The sequence below is a fragment of the Pelecanus crispus genome, chromosome 10 (assembly GCF_030463565.1).
Source record: "Pelecanus crispus isolate bPelCri1 chromosome 10, bPelCri1.pri, whole genome shotgun sequence".
NCBI classification, from domain to species: domain Eukaryota; kingdom Metazoa; phylum Chordata; class Aves; order Pelecaniformes; family Pelecanidae; genus Pelecanus; species Pelecanus crispus.
Window position 1 is genome coordinate 23122243 of NC_134652.1, and position 26321 is coordinate 23148563.

Here is a 26321-nt window from a genome sequence, read left to right on the forward strand (position 1 = left end):
AATCCACCCCACCCCTGTGTGCCTTTTGCTGTCCCCATGGTCTGGTCATTCCCACTCTTGCTCCCCCCCCCCCCCCCCCCCCCTTTTCTATTTCAGCAACGAGTTCAGCAAGATGGTGGCAGGGGAATATCTGAAGTTCTTCGTGTTCACGGGGATGAGCCTGGACCAGGCTCTCAGGTCAGAGCTGAGTGCGTGTACGTGTGTGTGTGTGGTGGCCACCAAAGTGGGGTCCTAGCAGACCATGCCCTCCGCAACTCTGCACCCACACAGGGATCTGCAGGAGCAAGCAGACCCCACAGCTCCCACCTGGAGATCTCCTTACCTCTTATGTGGTGGGGGTTGAGTCCCAAAGTGGTGTCTCAGCCACACAACTGCCAAAGAGCATCCCTGGTCTTAACTCACCAGCCATGCAGCTGGGTGACAGTCAGGTTCACCTAGGACTGGCTTTCCAGGCCTTAAGCCCAGAGCCTCTTGCTGTCACCCCCATCTCCTTCCCTGGCATAGTGCCCAGGGCTGGCTGCAGGTCTCCGTGATGTGCCGGCAGGGTATGATGCTGCGGGCTTGGAGGGGAGTCCTGCAGTGGGTTGGGAGGGATGTGTGATGGCAGGGCTTCATCTGGCACACAGGGGGGTCTCCCCAAATCAGAAAACAGAGCTCCACTCCTGCACAAGGTGGGCTGGAGAAGCTGCTTGGTGGGCTTCAAGTGTGACCAATGCTGCTGCTGCTACTTCTTCAGGTCCTTTCTAAAGGAGCTGGCCTTGATGGGGGAGACGCAAGAGCGAGAGCGAGTGCTGGCTCACTTTTCCCAGCGCTATTACGAGTGTAATCCCAATGCCATCTCTTCGGAGGGTAAGAAACTCTGTGTGTGTGTGTTTCAAGCAAGCCCATGAGTTCATCAACTTGATGAAGGTGGTCAAACTGAAACCAGAGAGCAGGTTGAGAGCCTGTACTGACACCTTAGGAGAGAGCCCCAGTTATAGAGATGTCATTTCCCTCAAATGACAGATCCTTTAGATTTTTTTTTTAAAAAAAACTGCTCTGGATGGATCATGCATAATTGGAGCTCAACCCATCCTTAATTCTGACCTTGAGCAGATTACCACAAGAGGCGAGAGAAGGCCCTCCTCACCAAATAGACCCCAGCTCTCAGACCCTTGGCTCAGGGAATAGCCAGGTGAGAAAACTCGGGTGCCCAGCACTCAGGGCGGCACAGACACCCACTTGGTACTGTTTCACGTCTTTGCGCCTCTCCTGTGTGTGTTCACATGCTGGGTCTGCTCTGGGCTGGCTCTGGGGCAGGTGAGGTTTGGGCTGCCTGGCTGGCAGAAGGCTGTGCCAGTCCCGCCTTGCCGTCCTAGGAGCTCCGCAGGATTAGCTGCAGCATCGCTGCCTGGCTGAAGGGGCTGCAGGCTTGGAAGGGAGTTTGTATGCTCAGGTTTGGGACCAGCTTTAGTTCAGTGGCTTCCTACCTACTTGCCCGTGTGCTGCCAGCACCACGCTGACTGCTGTGTGCCCCGCGTGCCCGGGGTGGGAGGAGTGGGCTTGGGGCTGCCTTGGGGGCTCAGAGCCCCCATGCCCTGCCTGAGATGCTGAGGGGCTGGAGCACCAGCTGCGGGGCTGAGCCAGGGGCTCTAATTCCTGTCCTGTGCTTGTGCTGCAGACGGAGCCCACACCCTCACCTGTGCCCTGATGCTGCTAAACACAGATCTGCATGGACACGTAAGTTCCCACTGCCATCGGCCCCATCTGTCCCTGCACTGTCTGTCCTGAACCGCAGCTATGGGACCCTGGACCCACGAGGGCTGGTCACCCCTAATGTGCCTGGGGAGGAGAGAGGAGAAAGGCTGAGTGAGAGAGGGAGCTGGCAAAGGAGAGAGTGGGGCTTTGGAGGAGACGTGATGAGCTGGAAGATGCGGAGGTGGGATGAGGACAGAAGAGGAAAGTGGACAGGGAGAGAGGGTGGGAGTGAGACTCCAAAACTAGCTGCCATGGGAGCAGGTAGCACCCAACTTAGAAAAAGGAGGCTATTTAAGACTCACGCAGTCTAGGCAAAGTCGGCAGCTTCCTCATGCCCTTGAGCAGCCTCCCTGAGACCTGGCTGGTCACTCACTGCGCTGCAGAGACGGGGGGGCTGTTCCTGGGCTGTGGGACCTGCTCCAGCCAGCACTGCACCCCTGGCCCAAAGGTAACCCCCCACATTTCTCTCCCCCTGGCTCCCCCAGAACATCGGGAAGAGAATGTCCTGCTCCGACTTCATTGGCAACCTGGAGGGGCTCAACGGAGGCACTGACTTCCCCAGGGAGCTGCTCAAGGTAAATTCGGTCGCTCTCCCTGGCCAGCGAAGCAGCAGGAGCAAAAGCAAGAGCTTTGGGCGGGATCACGTGGATGACTATGTGGGATGCAATGAACGTGTTCATCCTCATGCAGGAACGGTGGTGATCCCTTGGTCCAAAGCTTTTCTCCTGCCTTACTGAGGGGCACATTGGTTCCCCTGTTCTCCCAGGAGGTGACCAGAGCTCGGCCTGGGGTCCCGATGCCCTCACTGCTCTTGCTCTGCCTGCATCACAGGCAAGGGGGCACATGTGGCACCAGCTTACTAGGGTTGGCTTGCCCAGCTGCAGCCAGAGGCTTCGTGGTGTTGACCCTGTGGTATTCAGCCCTTCCCGGTTCCATGGAGCACTGGAGCCCAAAGCCATGGCCAGGCCCTGGGACTGGAGCCATCTCTGGTGGCAAGGGGAACGTTTCTGGTGACATGGGCAAGGCATGGTGATGGGGAGGGTGGGCTGGTGGTTAAAGTCCTGGAGGTGGGAACTCACGGCACTGGTGTGACTGGGGGACTCCTGCCTTCTCCCTGCCTGACCCAGCTCCCAGCGGGGCTTGGCCAGGGAGGGCAGTGCTCAGAAAGCATCTCTGGCCTCAGACTGCTGCACTTCTCCAGCATTGCATGTTCTTGGGAGGGTTTGCTGAGCTGCTGTCTCCCCATCTTGGGCCCTGGGAATAGGATTAGCTCCCATGGGACCTGCTAGGCAGAAACCATTGCTGTTGGTGAAGCGGTGCAGTTGGCAAATACTCATGATGTAGAAGATGGGTTCCCACAGGGTACCGGAGCCATGATGGGGGGAGATGGTCAATGAAAAAAGGCAACGGAGGGAGAAAAACTGAGCTCCCTTTTCAGCCTGTGGGTCTATTCCTGGCTGTGTCACTCACCCCATCATTAAGGGGTTACCAGCAGCTCTCAATAGGGCTGTCCTCCCTCTCAGCCCACACTTCACCAGCAAAAGGAGTTATTCAGGAAAAATTCTCTAATTTTAAACCCAGCTCCAGAAAAGGCTTTAAGCACCCAAAATGGAATAGAAGCACCCAAAATGAGGACCCTGAACCCCTGCCCTCCAGTGCTGCTGCACTCTGGAGCATCTGAGCTCTGCAGGTTCCTTGGTGTGCCCCCTCTGCAGCCCCCGGCGCCCCATGGTTGGGTACCCCCACTTCAGGCACTGCCGCATCCCTGTTAAACTTCACCCCCAAAAGTACTGGCAGTTTAAACACATGAGATCAAGTTATCCCATCAGATCGCAGCCAGTGGGAAATAGGGCAGCAAGCAAGTGCCATGAAGCGATGGGCTTTCTCTCATGGGTTAGGGGCCAAGACCTTTGCTGGGTGTAAGGCAGCGGGGGAGGCTGCGGCGCTGCAGCACAGCCCCGCACAGCTCTGCCCGCAGCCCAGCAGCGGGGAGGCTGCTCTGCTAAAAATGGCCTGTTCCCTCTGCAGCTGCGGTGCTTCCCACCGCCGCTTTTCAGCCGCCTCTGTACAGGAGCCGTGCTGGGGAGGGGGGGTGAAAGGCAGCGCAAGGAACCACATGTGGGGCAGGCTGCAGCTCCTCGCCTGAAGCACCGCTCCGCTTTGGGGAGCCCCTGCCTGTGCAAGGGGTAGTGGGGTCCTGGGGCGGGTGAGATGGGAAAAGCGCTGTCAGCCTGCACTGACAGGAGGGCCCCAGCAAGGAAAGGTGCCTGAAGGGGCTGTGCCTCTCCTGGGCAGCCTTTGCCAGACTCAGGCGGAGAAGACACCCTCTCCCTTCTGCCCACTGCTTTTGGCTGCTTGGTGCTTGGGTCCCCACACAGGCTCAGAGGGCAGAGAAATGGGGAAAGCCTCTCTCGCTGCCCTCCCTGCGGCAGCCTCCGCTAGTCCTTTTACCCCAGGTAGGATGCTGCCTCCTCAGCAGACCTGGCTGGCGGCCGTGCCTGGGGACTGAGGCTCCTGTGCAAGTGTGCTGCACAGCTGGCAGGCTAATTTTAGCCCTCCAGGAGCACATGTATTTCCCAAGGGCAGCAGGGGAGGGAAAGGGCTGGTAGGCTTCAGAGGAGCTTCACAAGGCTCAGGGCTGGGTCTTGGGCAGCTCCAACAGTGCAGAAGAAGGATCCTGGGGGTTCTTCCAAGCCTGCCCAGGGAGATAGCACAGCCTGCTGCCCCGCAGGCTTTAGAGCTGGAGGGCTTGAGGTGGCCCCCACCCACAGCACCTGCCGCTGGGGAAACGGGGACAGCGGGGCAGGACCTAGATGGCTGCAGCAGACACAAGGCCACCATCCTGTGTGACTCTGGGGACAGTATCAGGACTAGACCTACGGGGAGTCTGGGCTGCGGGGAGTCCCAAGACAAATGCAGCACCATGCCTGAGAGCGGGTGGCAGCTTGAGTCAGGCGAGAACTTTATCTGCTACTAGATAATACATGTAAACAATCCCAGTTTTATGCAGAAGAAACGAAAACACTTCAAAGCTTGTGCTTTCACAGCAGAGCACCACGTCCCCCTCACTGGCAGTGCCTCGCCGTGCCCTGCACGGCACTGCTGCTGGAGCTAAGGCAGCGATGCCTTACTGGCACTCAGCTGCTGCTGCTGGAAACCCTTTCCTCTGGCTCTGAAAGCTCCCCTGGAGAATCGCACTCCTGAGGCAGGGCTGCCCAGCTTTCTGACTTGGGTGTCCTCCCCCTGGGGCAGGGAGTCATGCTGGGCATTTAAGAACCCATACAATGCCGTGCCAAAGGATGTCCATATCTGCAGGCCTGGACCCAAACTCCTGTGGCCAAATGAAGGCAGCTGCCCACCCCACAAGGAAGGAGGCAAAGCAGGATGTCCTGGAGCTGTTGGTATTTTGGTTAGCTCTTGAGATGCTGCTCCTCTCTTGTCAGTGTGATTTTAGCCCAGGCCCCCTGGGATTTCACTCACTGTTGCTGGTTGTCTTTTATATTTCAGGTGTGGATTTGACCTTTACGATTGATCACTTTGCAGAGCTTTAGCTCTTTCCCATCTTCCCTACTCTTTTAGCTTAACCTTGTGCTTTGCTGACTGGTAGCAACACAGTAGGGCCAGATCAGACCCCATTTCTCCCTAGTGCAGCTTAGGGATTGCAGGAGTGAGCCAAATCTGTGCTGCCTTCCAGCCTAGGAGCTGGAGCACTTCACAGATGTTAATGAATTAAGCCTGACAATGCAGTCGGGTCCCCGGGGGAGGAAGGTAGGATGGGCCCCCACCTTCCAGCTTGGAGGCACAACGGCAGGGCTCAGACGCTCAGAGTGCTGGGTAAGTGATTAGCAATGTGGGAAGAAAGCCCCTGCTCCCACCTCTGAGCTATAATCTCAGGAACGCTTGCTCAGTCTAATCCCCTGGGCTTTTTTTTTTTTTTTCCTGTTTCCCCTGGGAGTGATACGCTGCCCTGCCCCGTTTCCCGTGGCTCCCCCCGGTCTCAGGGGCAGCCCAGCTTGTCTGATGGGCTGGGCACCCATGCCCCCTCCCTCACAAGTTTTGCCCAGCGATTGCTATGCCAAGCAGTCAGGACAGAGTGGAAAATTTCCCCTTCTCCACTGGCCGCATCTCCTGCTCAGTCAAGCCTAACTAAATTACGCATTGATCCTCATGCCTTCCGCAAGGATGCCCAGCCCTTTGCTTCTTCACGGGAACAGCTCCCTGGAGCATCTACGTCCTACCCTGAACCAGCCGGGTGGCTCTAGCTACTGATTTTTCTAGCCTGACCTCGAAGGAATGGGCGGGAGTGTTAAGTGTGGTGTGGGCAGCGAAGAGGGAAGGTCTGAGATCCCCTGCCAGCTCAGCCCTTTGGAGGTCCCTGGTGCAGGCTGGGCTGCAGCAGCAGCTCTGAAGCCTGCCCGGCTGGCAGAGGGTGGAGGTGCCGCTGCCTGATGGAGCCCAGGAAGCCCCTGAGATGCCACCACTGCTGCCCCCCGGCCCCGTGAGCCCAGGAGGGTCCAGCCACCCGCCCCCGCCCTCCCCCGTAGGGCGGAAAGCAGGCAGCGAGGGCCAGCGGCTGCGCCGGGGGCAGCTCCGGCAACGCGGGCGGCATCAGCGCCAGCGATGGTGTCCGACCACGGGGGATGCTCGCCAAAGCCTCCTCGGCCCGGCCCGGCTCGGCGCCGCTCGGCTCGGCCCCGCTCGGCTCGGCCCCTCGGCCCGGCTCGGCTCCGCTCCACGGCTCGGCTCGGCCCGGCCGGGCGCCGCGGGTCGCCATTGGCTGCGGCGGGCGGGGCGGGGCGGGGCCCCGCCTCTGTCGGGCAGCAGCCGCCGAGCCCTGCCCGGCCCGGCCCGGCTTCAACAGGCGGCGGCGGCGGCGGCGGAGCGGGCCGCGGCAGGCAGGGCAGGCAGGGCCGGGCAGGGCCGCCGGGCGCCCCGCCGCCCCCCCGCCGCCGCCGGCACGATGATCGGCGTCAACAGCATCAACAGCAGCGCGGGGCGCATGCGGTCCCGCTCCATGTGCTCGGTGCGCTACGGGCGCAACTACCGCGGCGTGGAGACCTTCTGCTACGGCTGGCCCCAGCGCTCCCGCACCCTCAAGCCGGTGCTCTACACCGACCTGGTGGTCAGCCGCCTCCAGAGCCGCCGCAAGAAGAAGCCGGTAAGCGGCGGGCCGGGGGAGCGGGGCGCGCCGCGCCGCGCCGCGGGGGGATGCGCAGCGCCCAGCGCTCCGGCGGGGACGCGGGCGGACGGACGGACGGACGGACGGACGGACGGACACGCCCGGACAGCCGCCGGCCCGCCCGCCGCGAGCGCTTCAGCCCTGGCACGGGTGTAGCGAGCAGCCCCATCTCCCTCCCCTGCCAGCTTTCTGCGGAGACGGGTCCCCGTGAGCCCCCCTCCGCCCGGGGGTCCCCGTCTCCAGCCCCGCCATCCTCGCCCCAGCCCGCCCCGAGCGCGGGGGTAGCGGGAGCACGGCAAGACCTGGGTGACATTGCACCGCTCCCGATGGCTTGGCAGCAACGCTTGCTCGAAAACATCTCCGCGAGAGGAATCCAGGACAGAGCCGTACCGCTGGGACCAGCCCTCCAGCTTAGCATAAGTGACAAGCTCTGCGGGCACCCCGCCAAGGGCTGCGCTGAGCCGTGCCAGCCCGGCCAGGGCAGGCTGGCCCCCGGCTGGGGCGGTGGGGAGAGCCGCAAGGCAGCGCGGAGGGGCAGCGCCGCAGCCCCGGCTCCCAGCCGAGCAGAGCCGGAGAGGGAGGAGTGGCTGCCTGGACAAAAAAGGGTTTTTTACTGCCAAGAGCTTGCTCGCTGTGAGCCAGCATCCTTTTTGGAGGTGTTACGCTGGTGCGCATCGGTCCTAGGCGGGGAGAAGCAGACAAGCTGCCTCTGGGTACATCCTACTTCGGCTGGGTGCCGGCCTCCGGTGTAGCAGCGAGAGAAGAGTCCTCACCGGCCGCCGTGTTGCAGGCAGGCTGGGGCAAAGCAGGCAGGGGTACCCCAAAGCTGCCAGGGCTGCCCCCATGGTCAAAACGAGCCCGGTGGGGACATCAGGGCCGTGACAACCGGCGGTGCTGTCATAGCGCAGTACGGTCTGGGGGCAGCATTAAGTTGTGACGCACTCGGATGGAAACATGCAGTTGGAAGGGAGACGCTCCGTCGCTGCTTCCCGCGCTGTGGGGCTGTGCTGGGAGAGATAGAGGGGTCTGCTGTCCTGGGGGTGGGTAGCTGGCTAGGCAAGGAATGTTTTAAAAGATGTTGGTGCAGCTTATGATGTTGCCGAGCCGAACGCGTTGGGCAGGGATGAGTAGCCATCCCCCACTGCCTGCTATTGCTGCCTGCAGCGGGGTGGAAGGTGACACACAGAACGCTGGCCCTGTGGCAGCCCACCCACCGGGGAAAAAAGTCTATCCCCAAGTCACTCTGCTTGGTGTGCATGCGGGAGCCCCTCTGCAGTGGAGGGGAGGGGGGGACACGGGGTGTGCGCAGCAGGGTTGGTGTGTGCCAGGTGACGAGTTGTTGAGCATAGGTTGTGCGTGCTGGGCCGGGAGTGGAAGGGGGGCTGTGAAGGTGAATAAAGGACCTGCCATAGGTACGGTTCCCACTGATAGATGTCCCTGATCTGACGGTGTTGTTCGTATCTGCGCAGCTGGGGGGGGTCTGAGTGCCTGGGGGACCTGACAGAGCTTTGTGACTGGGTGTAGAGAAAGATATTTTGCGAAGGAAAAGTTGGGGAAAGCCAGCAACTGAGCTCTTGTATTGAAATGCTGCCAGGCACAGAGGGAGGGAGATTGACTGCAGGGAGGGTGCTTGGTGGCTGTGAAGTCTGTCTTGCAGAATGTCACGCAGCTGTGGCTGGTCACAGGGCTGGCAGGAGGAAGGGGAGCCTTGACCTGCACAAGGCATCTTGCAGCGCTGAGAGCCAAGCACTGTGTTGCCTAGCACAGGAACCAGCAGACTGGAAAGGGGATGTATCTGTAAGAGTTATGATCCATAAAAGAGGCACCCCAGAAAGGGTTAAAACACTCTGCCGATGCCTAAATTCCTGCCTTAACCCTCCTGTTACTTGAGTGCTGGGCTACAGCCCTCGGTACAGTCCAGTCTGTGCCAAAGCTGTGTCCAGGCCAGCTTGCTGCCCGGTTCCCCAAACCAGCACTGGATCTGCCCTCTGCTCTGAGCTGGGGAGCTGAAGGGCAATGTCTTCTCCCTGCTCTGCTTGCGTAGGGCTGTCCCCAGCAGGTCTGGTGCTAAGGCTGGGCTGGAGCATCAGAGCCGCCTGCCTCTTGCCCAGTGCAGCCCCACACCCCTCCCGGAGACGTTTGCTAGAGCAGGACTCGGGAACATCCTCTCGGCCTGCTTTTGGGAGGGAGGGCACCACAGATGTTGTTGGTTCAGTTAGAAATCCCACTGGGGCAGTGTATTCCTAGGTCTCTTCGGCATTGTGCATGTCTAGGGCAGAGCGGGCTGGCCCTGTGTGCTGCGGCAGTGAGTTCGTAACCTGGTGATGACAAAAAACCCCAGCCATGCTTGGGGTTGGCCGTGGTGGCATGGGGCCAGCACCCTACTTTCTCTTGAGCAGTGCTTGCAAGTTCAGAGCTGCCAAGAGGTGCCGTCCTTTTGACCCAGGGGGAATGCATCCATGGTGCAAAGACAGCCTGGAGAGAGGGACCTGCTGAGCGATGAAACAGGTGTCTCTGGTCTCCACTGATGTGGTTGTGAGTTAGGCTTCAGGAGCCTGCACCACCTGTGCTTCCCCAGCGGAAACAGTCCGTGCACCAAAGAGCCCAGAGTTTAGTGGACTGATGGGCAGTGGTACTGCCATGGGACCAGAAAAGCGGGATGGGCTTTGTGGCTGGAGTGCATCGTCTCGGCTAGGACTTGGGCTGAGTCCACCAGATTTGTTCCTGAGACCGGTGTCAGCTGGGGGTGGCATTCAACCACGCAGAGTCTTGGCAGGATTTAACTGTAGATGTAAAGCTTTGCATTGCCCTCTCACACCCCCCTCCCCAGCCCCCTGTTTGTCTCTCACCGTCCCCCCGCACAGGAGTGCTGAGCAGCCCCTGCTCCCTGTCTCTGAGGTAGGGGTACTTGGCAGCTCCTGCCTGCAGTGGGCTAGTGGGATGCCGTCAGGGCTTGTAGCAGGGCGGCTGGAGCCTTTTGAAGCCACAAGGCAGTTCAGCCTTTGAAGTGAGCACCGACGGTCCCAGAGCCCAGGTTTTTGAGGCACGGTGCTCTGCCGGGCTGTTCTCTGGCACTGTGCCATCCAGAATTACTCCCCAAGCATCTTCTGACATCAGGTCGTTCACTCGGCGTTTAGCAGCAATCCTCCCGCAAGCCCTGCACGGGGCTGGGGGCCTGAGGGCTGTGGTCCCCTCCGGTGCGGCGCCTCACCCTGCCCTCCAAAATCCCCGCTCAGCTGGCTCACGTCTCCCTTCCTTGGGGTGTGGAGCTGGCCCCTCTCTGTATTGTCACTGAGTTGTGTGGAAGCCAAGCCACATGTCCCGTCCTGCCTGCTCTTTCCGAGGAGCTTTTCTGCAGTCTCCAGTCCCCACTTCTCTGTGCCAGTTTTCCAGCCTCCTTTTTGTGTCTGTTGGTTCTCAGTATCTCTCAGCTGCGTCCCTGGCAGTGAGTAAGATCCCTTCCCTTCTGTTTCCCGTGGCGATTCCTTATCATCCACATTGCTCTGAGATGCCTGCTTCTCCCCCTGCTCTGCTCCCGAGTTACGTTCTGCAGGACTTTGGGTTGTTTTTTCTCCCAGGCTCTTTCCTAGGTCTCTTTGCAACCCATGCTCCTCTGGCCGCCTCGCTGCCAGCCCTCAGTGGGTACCCCCTGCTCACACACCCCTCAGCATCCTGCCCCTCCGGTGCCAGGGCTGCACAAATGGGACTGGGGTCTAATCTCCTCTTGGGTACTCAGGCCATACCCCCTCCGTGAGCCTCTGTCTTCCCAGGAGAAAAGTGAGCCCTGCTTTCCACCTGCAGATAGGGGCAATCCCTTTCGTCCTCTGAGAAATGTGCTGATGCTGTGCCAGAGTTTCGCTGACAGGGGAGTGCGGGACGAGCTGGGTCCCCGCTCCATCCTGGCTGCTGCGCCTCCGGGGGGAGTGATGGATGTCCCCTCCCCAGACACTGCTGGGGCCTGTCTGCTGGCTGGCTTTCCTGGCCCCCTGCACGCCTCCAGTCGTACTTTCTCAGCCACCAGCAAGATCTCTCAGCAGCAGTCTCCAGCCCAGTGATGGATGTTGACAGCTGCCTGAACAGCCTGTGCGAGACTCAATTATTTTCCTCTGAGGTTGATGCCTTCCAGATCTTGCTGCAAAGCCCTTTGCGAGCGCTGTGTTGAAACCCTCTCCGGAGCCTCCCCGGCTGCAACGCTGTGCTGAGTGCTTCTGGCTTGCACCCAGCTCGGGCCGGACAAATGCTTGGGAGCGGGGCCCTGGAGCATCCTGCTGCAGGCAGGCTCAGCTTGTTCCTGTGCTGTGATGCAGGCAGCAGGTCCTGCCTTGCTCAGCTTGGCTGTGTTTGAGCTGGCAGGGAGGGCAGAGTGCCTGGGGAGTGCTGCAGAGGGGGTAGGGACAGGCCACAGCCACCCCAAGCGGCAGCAGCTCAGCAGTAGGCAAACACCCATCCTGCCTCAACCAGCCACGAGGTCCTTTGAGGTCTTCATGAATGGTGGTGTGCTGGTGTCTCTGCAAGTCCAAGGCCAGCACCCTGCTGAAGTCTCTCCCAAAGCTTAAGCATGCTTCCGGGCAGCCTCCCATGGGAGCATCGCATCGCTGTGGAGCACTGGGTGCTGCCACGAGCCCACCTCAGCCAGCCCAGGATGGGCCGATGGCAGGGAGGTCGCTGGCTGTGGTGTCTTGTGGCATGGAGCTGCTGGAGGCGCTGGGGCAGGCTGAGGTCCCACCGAGCAGGATGCAGGCACGCACCATCAAAGTCCAGCCCGAAGGCTTGCTCTCCTGGGGCCTGGGCTTCCTGAAGTCCATCCCTTTGACCAGCCTGGGACACCCTGAAGCGGGGAGAAGTGGATCTCCCAAAGGACTGGAAATGTTTGGCACGCCTCGCTGTCATGCTGCTAATGCCATGCCACTGTCGCGGGCAGGCAGAGAGGGAGGGGAGGAGAGGGGAGACAGCCAGGGCCATGTCCCAGTGCCATGCCCAGGCTGTGGCGTGCGTTTGCAGGTCCCGTGGTGCCCAGGAGAAGGTACCTGTAGCCCTGAAACAAGGCCAGTTGGCTGGCCAGGCCAGGTCGGGGCTGGACCAGGATGAACTGGCCTGGGGCTGTCTTAACCTCCAGTGCCCCTGAGCTGGCCTGGCGTGCCCCCTCTGTCCCTGGAGCAGCTCACCTGACCTGGCACCACTCTCCTGCTGATTCCCCACTCTTCTCTTTGCAGGCGCTGTACGGCTCCATCAAGAATGAGAAGCTGCAGTGGGCCATGTGAGTATCCCTTCCGGGGGATGCTGCTGCCCGGTGCTGGGCAGGCAGCGGGGCCACCCTGCCAGCATGGGGGGGCTTCCTTGTCCCTGCTGCCCCAGAGACCCCATCAGCCGTGATGCTGCAGGGCTGTGAGGATGTGGGATGGGATGGGGGTGCCTGGAGAGCTGTGATGGCAGCGTACCCCTGCCTGCCCTCAGCACCTCGATGGGGACCCCTTCCCCGGCATGCTGAGGGAAGGCTGCCTGAGGCCAGCTCCCCACAGCTTTGGTGTGGCTTCGTGCCTTGGCAGCCCTGCCTGGGGTGGGAGCGGGCAGGCTCTAGGGGGGCCATGGCTGTGCCGGGGCCCCGCAGGGTGCCCGCACCCTCGCCCACAGCTGCCATCTCCAGCAGCAGGAGCGGCAGCGCCCGCGCTGCGGGGATTAATCAGCCCGGTGGTACCGCCAGCGTTGAGCCAATGCGCTCGGGCTGCTGCCATGGAGACGCCGGCAGATGCTGAGGGGTTTAATTAGCAGCAAGCGGGTCTGAGGGAGGGGGGAGGCAGCAGCTCTGGGCTCCCACATCTTCCTGCCGGGCGGGGGGGAGTGGCACCAATGCAGCAGCCTGCCCGCAGTGTGAGGGGCCGTGACCCAGAGCCCTCATGCTGCCCAAGGCCTCCCCACCGCAGGCTCCCCGTGCCCCTTTGCTGGTGGCTCCGAGCCCCATAGCCCAGCTGCTGCCCTGAAGGAGTGGGGGCTGCAGCCTGGGTCTCCCTTTGAGGGGGTTTCTCTCTAGACCCTCCTTCCTGCCAGCTCCTGCCTGCAAGCCTGTACACCATGGGCCAGGGGGGCTGTGGTGGTGCCAAGCCCCAGGGCACCACTCCTCCGTGGCCCTTGGTTCATCAGCTGGGCTAGCATCAGTCCCAGCCCTGTCCAAAAATGCTCCTTGCTCCCTGGTGCAGGCAGGCCCCCCACCCTGAGCCAGCAGCAGTCTTTCAAGGGGCCAGGCAGCACCTCAGCTGCCAGCCTAGAAGAGCAGGGGCACAGAGGCATGACTGGGTTTGGGATGCTCTCCAGTGGTGGTGGGAGACTGCTCAGCCTGCTCTGCCTCTCCTGCCTCCCTTTCAGAAGCCAGGCCTAAAAGTGGCACCGGCAAGTGGGAGGCTTGGTATTTGCTTTCCCCAGCAAGGTAACAAACCCTTTCCCCACCCAAATCTGTGCCTGGCAGAGATGAGGAGGAGCTGAGAAAGTCCCTCTCGGAGCTGGCAGACCCCAACCCTAAGTCCATCAAGCGCATCAGCAGCTGCAGTAACCCCTTTCTGGACTTCTCCCAAGACTCCAGCATCGCCACCTACAAGCATGGACTGTTAGTGCGCAAGATCCACGCTGATCCCGACTGCAAGAAAAGTAGGTGCCTGGGGAGCCCATGGGAGGGACTCGGGGCGAGGGGCACTGGCAAGCTCCAGAAACCCTAACAGGGAGTGTGGCAGGAGGCACTGTGTGATGTCTGGCTGTAGCATCAAGCCAGCCTCCAGCATCAGTCCCCCTGCACCCTCTCTGTCTGGCTGTGCCGGGCATAATTCAGCCCCCAGGAGAGAGACCCTGAAAGCCTCTCCCTGCCCATCTGCCCCCACCATCAGGAGTGGGCAGAGGCTGAGATGGCTGCAGGCAGCACAGCCTGTGCCCACGGCACTGGGAATGGGGCAGGCGGGGAGGTGGGTTGGGCTCTCCGGGGGATGCACCTTTGCCGCAGGATGGTGGGGATGAAGGAAGATGTCCTGTAGTGCGGCAAACAAGCTGCACAGCGGGCTGCTGCTGGTTGGCCGCTGCCAGGCACGTTCACCGTTTCCACCGTAAAATCCCCTCTAAGCCCTGGCCGTCTAATGCTGCCTTGGTCTGATTAGATGCAGCCGCCCTCCAAAGCCAGCGTTACCTGGCGGGCAGCACCGCCTCATCCCCGTCCCCGAGCGGGGAGGCAGCGGTGAAGCCGAGCATGAGCGGCGAGGCGGGGAGTGCAGCGGCGACGGCCCCGGGAGGCAGCGGGCAGCCCCCCTGCCAGCAGCACCATCTGCCAGCCACACGGCCGGCACGGGCTCAGGTGCGCGGGGATGGTCCTGGCGTGCCGCCCGGCCCCGGGCTGGGGTGACGTGTGCGTGGCAGGGCTGGCTGGCGGAGGATGCGGGGCGAGCGGAATGCCTTTCCCCAGCTTAGCGCTGGGGCTGATGTCTGGGCTGCTCTCTCCTCCCCGGCAGCACCCCGAGGGAAGCGCAGCTGGAAGCCTTTCCACGCCATCCTGAAGGGGATGATTCTCTACCTGCAGAAGGTAGGCAGCAGCAGGGCCGCCTGCGTCCGTGCCAGGGAGAGGGATCATCCCCAAACCAGGGGGGAGGTCACGGCAGTCCCCATGACAGTGAGAGAGGGGCTCCAGCGCACGGCATTGCAAAGCCTGGCCTAAGCAGACTCAGCATCGTGCCTGCTTAAGCTGTTGCTTGGGGACCTGGTGGCATCCCCAGCGTGCTCGGGCTCAGCCGGGGCAGTGAAAGCAGCTGCCGACTGAGGGCTCTGTGTGCGGGTGCTTGGCTGGGCAGAGAGGAGGCACCGGGGCCTTTGCCCTGGGAGGGGTTTGGGCTGTGAATCTCCTGCAGGTGCACATGCTGCTGAGCTGCGGGGCACTGGGGAGCAGCCACTGTGCTGTTGCCGAGCCCTGGCACCCGGGTTGTGCAGCCTCTCCCCATGGGTATAGCGCACGCTGGAGGCAGAGCCTGCAGCAGCCTGATGGCGGGTGATGTCCAAGCCCCATCACTGCAAGCACTCGCCCGCAGTCCCCACAGCCCTGTAGAGCTGACTCATGGTGGGATGCACCCCTAAGTTGGCTCTGAAATGCCCTGTGATTTGCAGGAGGAGTATAAGCCAGGGAAGGCGCTGGCAGAAGAGGAGCTGAAGAATGCTATTAGCATCCACCATTCCCTTGCCACGCGGGCGTCTGACTACAGCAAGCGACCCAATGTCTTCTACCTCAGGACAGCTGACTGGAGGGTCTTCCTCTTCCAAGCACAGTGAGTCCTCCAGGACCCACTGGGACCCGCTGGGACCCACGCTGGGGCGCAGGGGCTCATCCGACTGGGGTGCAGGGTGGGATGGGTTTTAGGGCCACACTGCTCTCTGCTGTTCTGGCCCTTTTTGGAAGGAAAGAGACCCAGTGTCAGTGCTGTGCTTTGCTCAGCTCCTCTCCTTCCCACCCTGATGGGCTCACGATGGCCCGAGTCACTGGGGGCAGAGCCCCAGGTGCCATGGCTGGCCAGGGCCAAGCCTGGGGGACCTGGATCTCGTCTGCAGGGCAGGTCCCTCTGCCTGTGACACGGATAGTGCCACTCAGACCCCATCCGTGATTTGGCCTTTCTCCCCAGGAACCCCGAACAGATGCACTCGTGGATCACGCGCATCAATGTGGTGGCAGCCATGTTCTCCGCACCCCCCTTCCCCGCGGCCATCGGCTCCCAGAAGAAGTTCAGCCGCCCACTGCTGCCCAGCTCCTGCACCAGGCTGTCCCAGGTGGGCCGTGGCATGGGGGCAGCCGGGAGCATGGGACAGACCCCCTGGGTCTGCTGGTGGCACTGTCCCCTGTGGAGGGACCCGTGTGGTGCCACGTGCCTGGCTGCCTCCCGGCGGGGTACAGGGCTGAGGGAGCGTGTTCGGGGAGACGTGGAGCAAGGCGATGCTGATGTTGGGGGCAGGCAGCGAGGTCTCGTTCCTGGCAGCGGGGACAGGAGACAGGTGATGGAGTCAGACCTGGAGGAGAACGTAGTTCCACACCACGGCTTGCAGGGTCCTGCCAGGGCCAGGACCTTGAAAGGCGACCGGCCAGGGGGATTAGCTGGTGCTCGTGTGTGCCAGGGCAGTTATTCATAGAGCAGAAAGGATTAAAAAAAAACACCAGCCTAGTTTTAGAGGGGATTAAATGCTTCTGCTTTAAGACTGCAGCCAGTCCCCCACAAGGTGGGACCAGATTGCCCCCAAGGGCCTGTGCTTTTGCCTGCCGTTTAAGAAAAAAAAAAAAACCAAATTAAAAAACCCCAAACACGAAGCAGGAGCTGAGATCCTGGCTGGCCTGTTGGGTGGGGGACGGAGCAGAGGGCAGAGCCGGCACTGACGTGGTGCCACCCTTCCCCAGGAGGAGCAGGTGAAGAGCCACGAGACCAAGTTCAAGACAATGTCAGCGGAGCTGCTGGAGCATCGCTCCTCGCTGCCCGAGAAGAAGGTGAAGGGCAAGGAGTATGAGGAGCTGAAGCAGAAGGAAGAGTACCTGGAGTTTGAGGTGAGCTGGGAGACCACTCCCCCCTGCCCCCAGCCCCTCTGCCCCTGCCTGCTTCGCCATCCTGAGTGATGGGACACTGTCCCCCCTGTCTGTGTGTGTCCCCCCTGCTCCTGTCAGCTGAATTGCACTGTGCCACTGCCATGCTCCGGGACCACAAGCATCCCCCCTGCCCAGGCAGTGCCCAGCTCACCAACCCCTCTCTCTGCTGCACTGTGCCCCGCAGAAATCCCGCTATGGCACCTACGCCATGCTGCTGCGGGCCAAGCTGAAGGCTGGTTCCGAGGACCTGGCAGTGTTTGAGTCCACCCTCTTTGACGCAGCGGGCGGGGAGGACGATGGCCTGAAAAAATCCCGCTCCAGCCCCTCGCTCAACGCAGAGCCCTCCAGCACGGCCACCAAGGTGAAGCGCAACGTGTCGGAGCGCGCTGGCCGCCAGCCCCCCGGCCACCCCCACAAGTCATAAGCGAGGGGCATCAGCCGCCCGTGCTGCAGCTCCGTTCCTGCCCCCCCAGCGCTGGGATGGAGGCCACGTGCCTGCCGAGACCCTGCATGAGTCCGTCCATCTGCGGCACGAGCTGGGGGGGGGTGACAGCCCTTCCCCGGCTGCCAGCACCAGCCAGGCAGGGCCACGGCCCCTCTGACGGAGATGGTGGCAGAGCAGGACGGTCCCTGGTCCTTGCCCGTGGGCACTGCCTGCACTGCTGGCCCCATCAGACTTGTTCCTGCCCCTCCTTGTCCTGCACTTGGCTGCAGGACCCAGTCCCCCTGCCCTAGGGAGGGGGGAACAACTGAAACTCACCCACTGGGCTCAATTCTTCAGTGGTTTAAAAAAAAAACACCACCACCAACAAAAAAAAAAAAGACCAAAAAAAAACCCGCAGCAAAACAAAAGCCAGCGGCCGCTTCTCCTCCAGCTCTGTTGTGCCATGGGGGTGGGCAGGAGGGTGCCAGCCCTGGCCTGACCCCTCTCTTAGGGCTGATGGCCAGGGGAGCGAGGGCGACGGCACCTGGCCCCCTCCCTGCCACCTCTGCACCCTCCCCGCTTTCTTACAACTTTTGGAAGGTTTTTGTGATACTGTTTTGCACTTTTTAGTACCAGATTGAGCTGACCACCAGGGAGGGTTTTTTTTGGGGCTACTTTTGATGCTTTTTGGGAACAGTTTAAAAAAAAAAAAAAAACAAAAAAAACCCAAACAAAACCGCAAACCCAGCCATGTCCTGTAGGCACTGCACTCGGGGGTGGGGGGGGGGGGGTGGGGGCAGGAGGTTTTTACATGGACTCAGGGGGAGACCCAGCCCTGCTGCAGCAAGCTGAGCACGGGCTCCTGCGTGTGCTGCTGCCTGCGCTGCAGCCCCGCTCCAGCACCAGCAACCCTTCAGAGAGAGACAGTCCTGCAGCCACCAGGGCTGAGGAGGCGGTCTTGGGATGGCAGCACCCATTGCTGTGCTTGTGGCTGCATGGTGGGGCTGATGTGCTGGTGCTTCGTGACACCGCGGCAGCCTGGACCGGCCCCTGGTGCTGCTGGGGTGTGAGGCATCGCAGCCAGGGTGTGTTGGGCAGCAGTGTGTAAGTACTCCTGGCAGGGGGAGGTGAACCTCAAAGCCAGGGTTGACTTGGGGCTCCCTGCAGCCCCATAGGGCTGGCATGGCCTGGAGCTGGCTTTCCTTCCCATGCTGCTTCTCCAAAGCATGGCCAGGCCCTTGGAGGCTGCCAGCAAAGCTCTGTCTAGCAGCACTGTGAGGTCCTCATGCTGTAGCAGCGGTGGTGGCAGCCCCTTCCTTGGCCACGGGCTCCCTCCTCTCCAAGGCAAGGAGCAGGCTGGGCAGCCCCCCCACCTCAGCGTGGGCTGGAGGATACTCGTCTGGAGTGAGGTGCTAGTGGTGGAGTGTGGCTGCAGGAGCACCCAGGGGTGCACAGGGAGGGGTCCGGGGACGGCAGAAGAGCTGCAGGCGGGGGCTGTCACAAATGCTGTTCTCGGCCGCCCAGGACCTGGCTGGTTTCAGCACTGACTTTGCGAATGTGTCAAACTTTTTATTCTGCTCTTTTGAGTCTATTGCAAAAAAAAGAAAAAGAAAAAAAAAAATCCACCCTTGCCCCAGGCGGCTTAGGGGGGAGAAAAAAAACCTTTGTACAGCTTCTTCTCTCGGTTACTGAAGTAAAACTCGCTCTTCACTTCTTGTGTGCGCTGTGGTTTCTCCCCTGGTTGGGGACAGCCCCAGCATGGAGGGATGCCGAGGAGGGGCTGGCAGCTGCCTCCTTGCTGCCAGACTCCCAGCCCCAGGCAGGGTGCAGGGGTTTAGCACCCTGCCTGATCAGGGCCGGGGCTGGAGAGAGGGAGGGCAAAGGCTAATGGAAACTGCGTCCCTTTATTCAGAAGAGGGACTATTAAATAAGAGCAGAGAGGGGCGGGAGCTGGCTGCGTCTAGTCCCCCCCAAGTCCAGGCAGCTGGGCCCCAAGTCCAGAAGGCACTTGCATAGGCAGGGCAGGGTGGGGGGCGATGTGGCCCCCCCAGGCGGGTGCGGGGGCTACCGGCCCCTCAGTGCACCTGCGGCTGCTGGCTGTGGGGCAGCTCACCCCCCGGCCCAGGCTTCAGGGCCAGCACGGGCGCCTGCTCCTCCTCCACCGACTCGCTGCCATAGGCACTGTCTTCCTTCAGCTCTGCAAAGCAAGCCCCAGGTGCTGTCAGTGATGGGGGGATTGGCAGGGGGCAGCACAGACCCTCCCCAGCCCCACAGTCCCTGTACCTGTGCTTTGCAGCTTCTCCAGCGCCTCTGTTTTGTGGAGCATCCTCACGGCCTTGTGGAGCCCCATGGAGTCCAGTGCCTCCAGCAGCCCCCCCAGGCTGCCCCCCGCCAGCTGCGGAGAGAGGGCACTGAGCGGGGCCGGTGGCCGGATGGGCAGGGGGGACGGGGGTACCCCAGCCCGGCACTGACCTCGTAACTGCGCAGGAGGCTGATGCTGGGTGAGGGGGTGTCCTTGTAGGTCTCCACCAGACTGCAGAGCCCCAGGCGCTTGGCCAGCTCGATCCAGTCTGACCCGCTGCAGTCCCGGTTCAGCAGCTGCTCCAGCCCCTGCAGCGCCTCACTGTCCAGCGACAGCACCTTCCCTGTGTGGGAGAGGGGTCTCCATCGTGTGCTGCCCAGCCCTGCTGCCGGGAGGCTTCTGCCCTGCCCGGGCACGGCTCTTTCGTGGGGAGAGGGGCTGCTCACCTGGCCAGGGAGCAGCGGGCAGCTCCACCTCGGGGCCCTGCTGGGAGGCCTGCAGCAGGATCTCCCGCACCTGCAGGACGGACACACGGACATGAGCATCCGCCAAAGCACCAGCCAATGCACCCTGCCTCCCTGTGCCATGGCTCTCCCCGAGACACGGTGGGGCACAAGCATCTTCACAGGAGCACCTCCTGGAGCTCTGCCCCATCCCTGCCATGGCCCCCGTGGAAATGTTCCCAGGAGTTCGACCCCCCGTGCCACGCACCTTCTGGCTTCGAGTCAGGTCCAGGGGCGTGTGGCAGCGGCGCTGCCTGTGCCCTGCCTGCCCGTGCCCCTGCACAGGGGGCTCGGGGTTGGTGCCGCGCTCCACGGCTGGGGCCGGCTCCCCCAGCTCCATGGCCAGCTCCTGCTCCTCGGGGTCGACATCTGTGTCACTGCTGGCCTCCGACGAGGATGGGCTGATGGGCTCGTCGTTCTCGCACAGCACGTCTGCCCCTGTCAGGGAAAGGGGGACTGAGCGCCCAAAAGGGCGGGTCGTCCCAGGGCGCAGGGGTCTGCTCTGTGCCCGGGTGCTCCCCAGCACGGGCAGCCAGGGCTGCAGGGAAGGGACAGAGGGCAGCGCCTTACCGGCTTTAAGAAGCAGTTTGGTGAGGGTGGGGGAGCCCAGGCCGGCAGCCAGGTGCAGGGGGGTGTTCTTGGCAAAGGTCAGGCTGTTGACATCTGCTCCCAGCTATGAAGAAAGGCCCGAGGCTGTGAGGATGGGCTGCCTGGGCGCTGCACCCCCCTGCCTCCAGTCACCTCTCAGACCACAGGAAACCCCCCAGGGGAAGCTGCAGCCCATCCCCATCCCACAGCCACCAACCCACCAGCACCCCCGTACCTTCTTCACCAGGTGGGTGGCCATGTTCAGGTTATCCATCTCCACAGCCAGGTGCAGCGGGGTCCTCCCGCCCTGCCTCTCCACCGCATTCACGTCCGCTCCCTTCCTGACCAGCAGGTCCAGGCAGGCCAGACTCTTTGCCTTCACGGCCAGGTGCACAGGCAGGAGGCCTGCAACAGGGGGAGAGGCTCAGCAGCCCTTCAGCCGAGCCCACGACAGCCCCACCAGGTTCCTGCCCATCGTCTCCCAGCCCTGCTCACCATGGAAGTTGGGCAGGCGGAGCAGTGATGGGGCAGCCGAGCCCAGGTGGGCCAGCAGTGTCCTCAGCATCTCTTCATCGCCAGCCTGGAGCGCCAGGTGCATCAGGGAATTGCCGTAGCGGTCCACCAAGGTGGGGTCAGCGCGGGCTTGCAGCAGGAGCTGGACCACTTGGGGCTGCTTGGTGATGACTGCCAGATGCAGCGGTGTCTGCAGGACAGCAGCACCCCCTCAGCAGCGCTCGCAGGAGGAGCCGAGTCCCGCAGCACCGTCCTTGCCAGCATGGCCGCACTGTGCTCAGCCCTCCAGCCTCCCCGCAGCGGGAGCGGCAACAGGAGCTCCCAGGGTCAGGAAGCGGGAGTGAACCCCAGGTAGAGGAGAACCGGCTGCTCTGGGAAACATGTACCTGCTGCAGGTTGTTGGAGATGTTGATGATCTGCTGGCCGGGGATGCTAACAATGACCTCGATCAGCTGCTTGATCACAGCCGTCTGCTCATGGATAATAGCGAGGTGCAACGGCCTGCAGAGAATGGGATTGGCCCCTGGCTCAGCCCCATGCTTCTCCAGGTCCTCCCTGCCACCTCCCACCCCCCCCAGAGCTCCCATAGTGGCTCTGACAGCCAACAAGGCTCCCACACTCTCCCCCCAAACCCCTCGTGTGCTCACGTGTCTCCGTTCTCGTCCTGCGATGCGGCCAGGTGCCTCTGGACCGCCAGCAGCATGCGAGGGTCAGCGGTGACCGAGTAGTCGAGCAGAGCATGGGCGTTGCGACGGGACAGGGCCAGCATCCACAGCTGGCAGAGCTGGGCTGGGGGGCGAAGCAGGATGTCACCTCCAGTAGCAGGAGCCTCATCCTCCCTCCTGCACCCCCCCTGGGGTGCAGAGGAGAGCAGCACCCAGTCCTGAAAGGTCCCCGACCCGTGCCACCTCTCCTGAGCGATGTCGCCCAGCCCTCGCCCCAGCCCAGCCCCCTCCTACCGTGCCTCTGCAGCTCCTTGCAGCATGTGCTCTCCGCAGGTGCCTGCCTGTCGCTCCCGGGCCCCTCCGCCTCGGGGCCCTTCATCTGCACACCCCCCTGGTAGCCCCCCACGGGGTGGGGGCCAGGCGAGTAGATGTTGTTGTAGGCCAGCCCAGGGGAGTAGGGGAAGCTGAGGTTCCCGCCTGCGGAGCAAGGGGGAGGACACGTGAGGCTGGAGGGGAGTGGGGAGCCCCCAGGGCGGGCGCAGCCGCCTGAGCAGGGAGGGGGAAGAGGCGTCCTCACTCACCTCCTCCAGAGCCGAAGCCCCCAGCCCCCCCGCCGGCACCCCCCATATGCGAGCCCCCGCCAAAGTGCTGGGGAAACTGAGGCAGGACTTTCTTGCGCTTCCTCTCCACTTCTTCCTTATCTGCGGGGAGAGATGGGCAGTGGGGTGAGGGGCGGCCCCAGTGGCGGGGGGCACGCCGGCCTGCCCGGGGGGTGCTCACCTTCCACCACGGGGTAGTAGGTGAACTGCTTGGAGTCGCTCACATCGCCCCCCCGCTTCCGCTTCAGCTGCAGGAAGACGGTGACCGGACGGTCGATCTTGGGCTTGTGGTAGGGGGGCGTGCGGAAGACGATGGCGTACTGTGGGCAGGACAGACGGACGTGGGATCCCGCTCCTCCCTGGAGCCAGGGATGGGGCTCCCCCACCCCGCACCGCATGGCACCTGCCTGCCTTGGGGCACGGCAGGACACCCCCCCGCCTCCCCCATACCTGCTTGTGCACGTCAGTGGGGGAGAAGTCCCCAAAGGCCTGCCAGCCGTTCTCGTCATCCTCGTAGAAACGCACCTCGATGTCATCTGGGGAGAGAAGGGGTGCTGGCACCACATGTCTCCCCACCCCAGACAGGCTCCAGGGACGCAGACCCCCGGCCGCCCAGGGGTCCCAGATCTCTCCCACTGCAGCCCCTCCGGAAGGTTTCGGCTGGAGGGAATGGCTTTTACCTTTCTGAACTTTATCACAGAGCAAGTAGACCTCGTCTCCTCCCCGCACCGAGCCTGCCGTCTTATCCATCCGTGAGATCTTCAGGTTGGAAGCTCCTGGAGACTCTGCAGAGCAAGAGGAGGCGTTGGGAGCCACTGTAGCAGACAGAGCATCCCTCACCTCCGTACCCCATCCTGCCTCGTCCCCTCCCCAGCCTCGCCCCACGCTCACTGCTGTCATGGATGGGGTCCGAGATGACAGGCTGGAGGGCCAGCGTGAAGTTCCCGCTGCTGTCGCGGAGGTAGGCAGTGAATCGCAACCGCACGATGCTCAGGTCCATCACCTTCTTCAGCTCCTTTGCCTCCAGCTCGATCTCATGCAGCTCTGCTTCTGCCAGGGCAGGGGGAGATGCCATCAGGCTGGGCAAGGGGACAGGGCTGCCTGTCCCCCACCAGCCCCCCAGCTGTCACCCTGCAGCGAGTCCCCGCTCCCCTGGGGCGTCAAGTCCCACGGAGCCCCGAGGCTGCCCTCACCCGTCAGCAGATGGCTCCTGTTACGCATCTTCTGCTGCTTCAGCTTTTCCTTCATGATCTCCATCATGTTCTTCTTGGTGACGTGGAGCACACCCAGGTTGCTGAACCTGGAGGAGAACAGGGATCCCGCTGGGATCTTGGGAGTGCCCTGGCTGGGAGCAGCCCGCCCGGGGGGCACACAGGATCCTGTGCGCTGAAGGGAAGGAGCTGAGCAAAGCAGAGAGTGGTGCTGCTCGGGGCAGCGGGGGCTCAATGTGTTGCAGGACAAAGAGGAGCAACTGCAGAGTGGAGGGAAGGAGCCCAGAAAAGAGGTGGCTGGGAAACTCCAGGCTCCCACAAGTGACAAGTCCAAAGCAGGGGACCAGGAGGGCTGGAGGCCAGAGAGATACAAATGGGACCCGGCTGAGCCAGCGGCCGGGGCTGGATTTAGAAGAGCTACAAGAAACTTCATATGGAGCAGTAAAGTGCACGCAGCTCCGGCCCCTCCTGTCCTGCTCCAGCAGAAGACCCATGGAAAACACCCTCTTCTCCAAACCCGGCTGCCGGGCCAGCAGTGTCAGGGCACACGGCCACCTGAGCAGCCAGGAGCTTGCCTGCTCCTGCCTCAGCAGCTGCCCGGGCAGGGAGCTGCCGGCCAGCGCTTACCAAATAACCCTGCAACTCAGGTTGGCTAACAGAAGTCATCTGCAAAGCTGGGGAGCTGCAACCCTGAGGACAGAAGCCCAAAACAAGCTGCACATGCCAGACCCAGAGCTGGGCAAAATGTTCAGGGGACAGAGCTGTACCGACAACCTTGTCTAAACCCACTCCTGGCTCCATCCAGCAAACCCCGCTGCTGGATGCACTAACCCTCCTCTTCTCCCCAGCCCGTAAGCTGCAGACAGCCCCCCAGCCACCCCGTGTAAGCAAGAGGCCACCCCGGGTCTCCCTCCGCACGTACTGAGCCGTCATGTCCTTGGGGCCCACGATCGCAATGCAGTTGCCAGCCTCATTGCACTGCTTGCCCACCAGGCTGTGGGCATGCACACGGGGAGGGTCACTGTGCGTCACCAGGTCCACCTCAATCCGGGCCATCCCTGTGTAGTTGCAGATCTGTGGGGAGAAAGGAGATGGGAGTCAGGTACAATGTCCCGGGAGCCTGCAGGACTCTCCGCAAACCCCCACTATCCCTCCCCACAGCCACCACCCCTCCTGCTGCAGCCCTCCCATCCCTCCAGCGCCAGGAGACGCGCAGAGCTTAATATACAGATCACGTCCTTCCTTCGAGGCACCCTCCTGGTGCTCGCACGCACCGGCTGAAGATAGCGCCCCGTCCCCTCACCAGGGCAGCGCTCACCTTGACAGTGGGATAGGTCTTGCGCCCCTTCTCGCTGGATGCTCCCGGCAGCCCCCCATGCGAAGGGCCCTCGCAGCCGTACCGAAACCGGAACCCCCGCTGTGGAGGCAAAGAGGGAGTCAGCCAAGGGTGGCCCACACCTGATGCTGTGAGAGCAGGGGGTGACAGCTACGCCTGCCCTTACCTGGGTGACATCCTTACCTGCTTTGGCTGCTCAATGATGACAAGGTAGGGACCTTCCACTGGAGGGCAGAGAGGAGAGAAACACAGGACAACCGAAGCACCAGTGAGAAACACAGGATAACCAAAGTGCGTGCCGCCAGTAAGGATGCCAGCGGTATGGGGATGGTGCTGAAGGTGAGGTGACCCCCGTGTGTCCCATGGGGATGCTCAGGCCCCGGACCCCTGCGCTGTCAGAGCCCAGCCAGGAGCAGCAGTCAGAGCAGCAGGGAGAGGAGGGAAAGGCCAGAGGATGCTCTGGCACTCAGGGAGCGGGGAGACCCTGGGGACCCATCACAGCCCAACCTCAAGTCCCTGCTAGACTGAGCAGCGGGGCCAGACTGAACAGTCCCCGTCCCGGTGGCACGGGGCAGGGATTCCCAGCCAGCCCACAGTGGGGCCAGCAGGGACACAGCCCGTGATGCTGCTGGGAACTACGAGGCGTGAGTCAGCCTGCCGGGAAACCCCGCTGCAGCCGGGGACCCCCAGGAGGGCACAGCCAGAGGGGCCCTTACCTGTATGCATCAGGGGCTCCTTCTGCTCCATCATGTGGGAGCTGAAATTGAAGTCGTCGTAGTCAACCCCATCCAGGCACTGGGTGACGGGAGGGAAGATGAGTGCGATGAGTATGTTGGGGCTGGAACCCCCACCCGCCCTGGGGGGCGGGCACAGTCCCCCTCCCCACCCTGGGGGGGGGCAGTCTGGCACAGACCCCTATTGCCCACCTTGGGGGGGGGCGGGCACGGATCCCCCGCCCCTCCTGGGGATGAGGGGTGGGCAGGTGCGGACCCCTCATTGCCCAACCCTGGGGGCACCAGCAGACCCCCTTTGCCCACCCTGGGGGCAGACACAGACCCCCCGCCTCCCCCCCAGTGGCACCTGCAGACCCCCCCATTGCCCGCCCTGGGGGGGGGGCACAGGCCCCCATCTCCCACCCCACCCGCGGGTCAGGCACTGCCCGCAGCCCAGCCCCGGGACCGGGAGCGGGCAGAGCCCCCCGCCCCGGGGCCGAGCCGCTCCGTGCCGCACTCACGGGCTGGAACTGCTCGTCCATGTCTGCGCGGGGCCGGCCGCCGGCCTGCGGGGAGAGCGCGGGGGTGAGCGGGGACCGGCGGCGGCAGGAAGGCACCGCCGCTCCGGAAAGTCCCTAGAAACCCCGCCGAGCCGGGAAATGACGGGACCACGCGTCAGCGGCCCGCCCCGCCCCCCCCGGGGCCCGCGGCCCGGCTCGGCTCGGCCCGGCTCGGCCCGCGGCACGGCTCGGCCCGGAGCGGGGCACGGCTGCCCTGCGCCCGCCGGCGGCTCCCCGGGCCCGGCCCGGGGGCGGTGGGACGGGCCGGCTCCTCGCCGCCTGGGAGTTTCGGGCTCCGGGCGGGCTGGAAATCCCGGCGGCCGCCCGCCCGCCTCGGCTGCTCCCGCCTGGGCGCTGCCTGGCTCCCCCGGAGCGCCCCAAGGCCCCCAGCTTTTCCCCCGGGAG

General features: G+C 62.9%; 2 protein-coding genes across 2 annotated transcripts in view; one reads left to right on the top strand and one right to left on the bottom strand.

Annotated features, from left to right (window-relative positions):
• Nucleotides 1-16926, top strand: part of PSD (pleckstrin and Sec7 domain containing) — a 35437-nt gene extending 18511 nt beyond the window's left edge. The window contains exons 6-16 of the mRNA XM_075717939.1: nucleotides 97-177; nucleotides 737-849; nucleotides 1661-1719; nucleotides 2223-2312; nucleotides 12130-12173; nucleotides 13377-13555; nucleotides 14401-14471; nucleotides 15047-15204; nucleotides 15556-15700; nucleotides 16320-16463; nucleotides 16687-16926. Coding sequence (XP_075574054.1) covers nucleotides 97-177; nucleotides 737-849; nucleotides 1661-1719; nucleotides 2223-2312; nucleotides 12130-12173; nucleotides 13377-13555; nucleotides 14401-14471; nucleotides 15047-15204; nucleotides 15556-15700; nucleotides 16320-16463; nucleotides 16687-16926 — 1324 coding nt within the window. The remainder of the gene's footprint in view (nucleotides 1-96; nucleotides 178-736; nucleotides 850-1660; nucleotides 1720-2222; nucleotides 2313-12129; nucleotides 12174-13376; nucleotides 13556-14400; nucleotides 14472-15046; nucleotides 15205-15555; nucleotides 15701-16319; nucleotides 16464-16686) is intronic.
• A 2075-nt stretch (nucleotides 16927-19001) lies between these two features.
• On the bottom strand, nucleotides 19002-25913 carry NFKB2 (nuclear factor kappa B subunit 2). Its single transcript, XM_075717940.1, has 22 exons — nucleotides 25878-25913; nucleotides 25360-25438; nucleotides 24827-24867; nucleotides 24626-24724; nucleotides 24230-24381; nucleotides 23290-23396; nucleotides 22988-23146; nucleotides 22777-22881; nucleotides 22547-22632; nucleotides 22278-22416; nucleotides 22079-22198; nucleotides 21792-21974; nucleotides 21480-21621; nucleotides 21219-21333; nucleotides 20815-21022; nucleotides 20555-20724; nucleotides 20302-20404; nucleotides 19940-20169; nucleotides 19675-19744; nucleotides 19399-19571; nucleotides 19210-19321; nucleotides 19002-19123 (listed from the first exon to the last, which is right to left on the bottom strand). The coding sequence occupies exons 1-22, from the start codon at nucleotides 25896-25898 to the stop codon at nucleotides 19002-19004; spliced, it is 2736 nt and encodes a 911-aa protein (XP_075574055.1). The 5' UTR covers nucleotides 25899-25913.
• Nucleotides 25914-26321: the final 408 nt, after the last annotated feature.

Coding starts and splice junctions, on each gene's coding strand:
- NFKB2 (XM_075717940.1), bottom strand. CDS start 25,898: ATGGACGAGCAGTTCCAGCCC. Junction 23,397..24,229: donor CCCAAGGACATGACGGCTCA/GTACGTGCGGAG, acceptor GTTCTCCTCCAG/GTTCAGCAACCTGGGTGTGC. Junction 19,322..19,398: donor GCCTCCTGCGCAGTTACGAG/GTCAGTGCCGGG, acceptor CTCTCTCCGCAG/CTGGCGGGGGGCAGCCTGGG.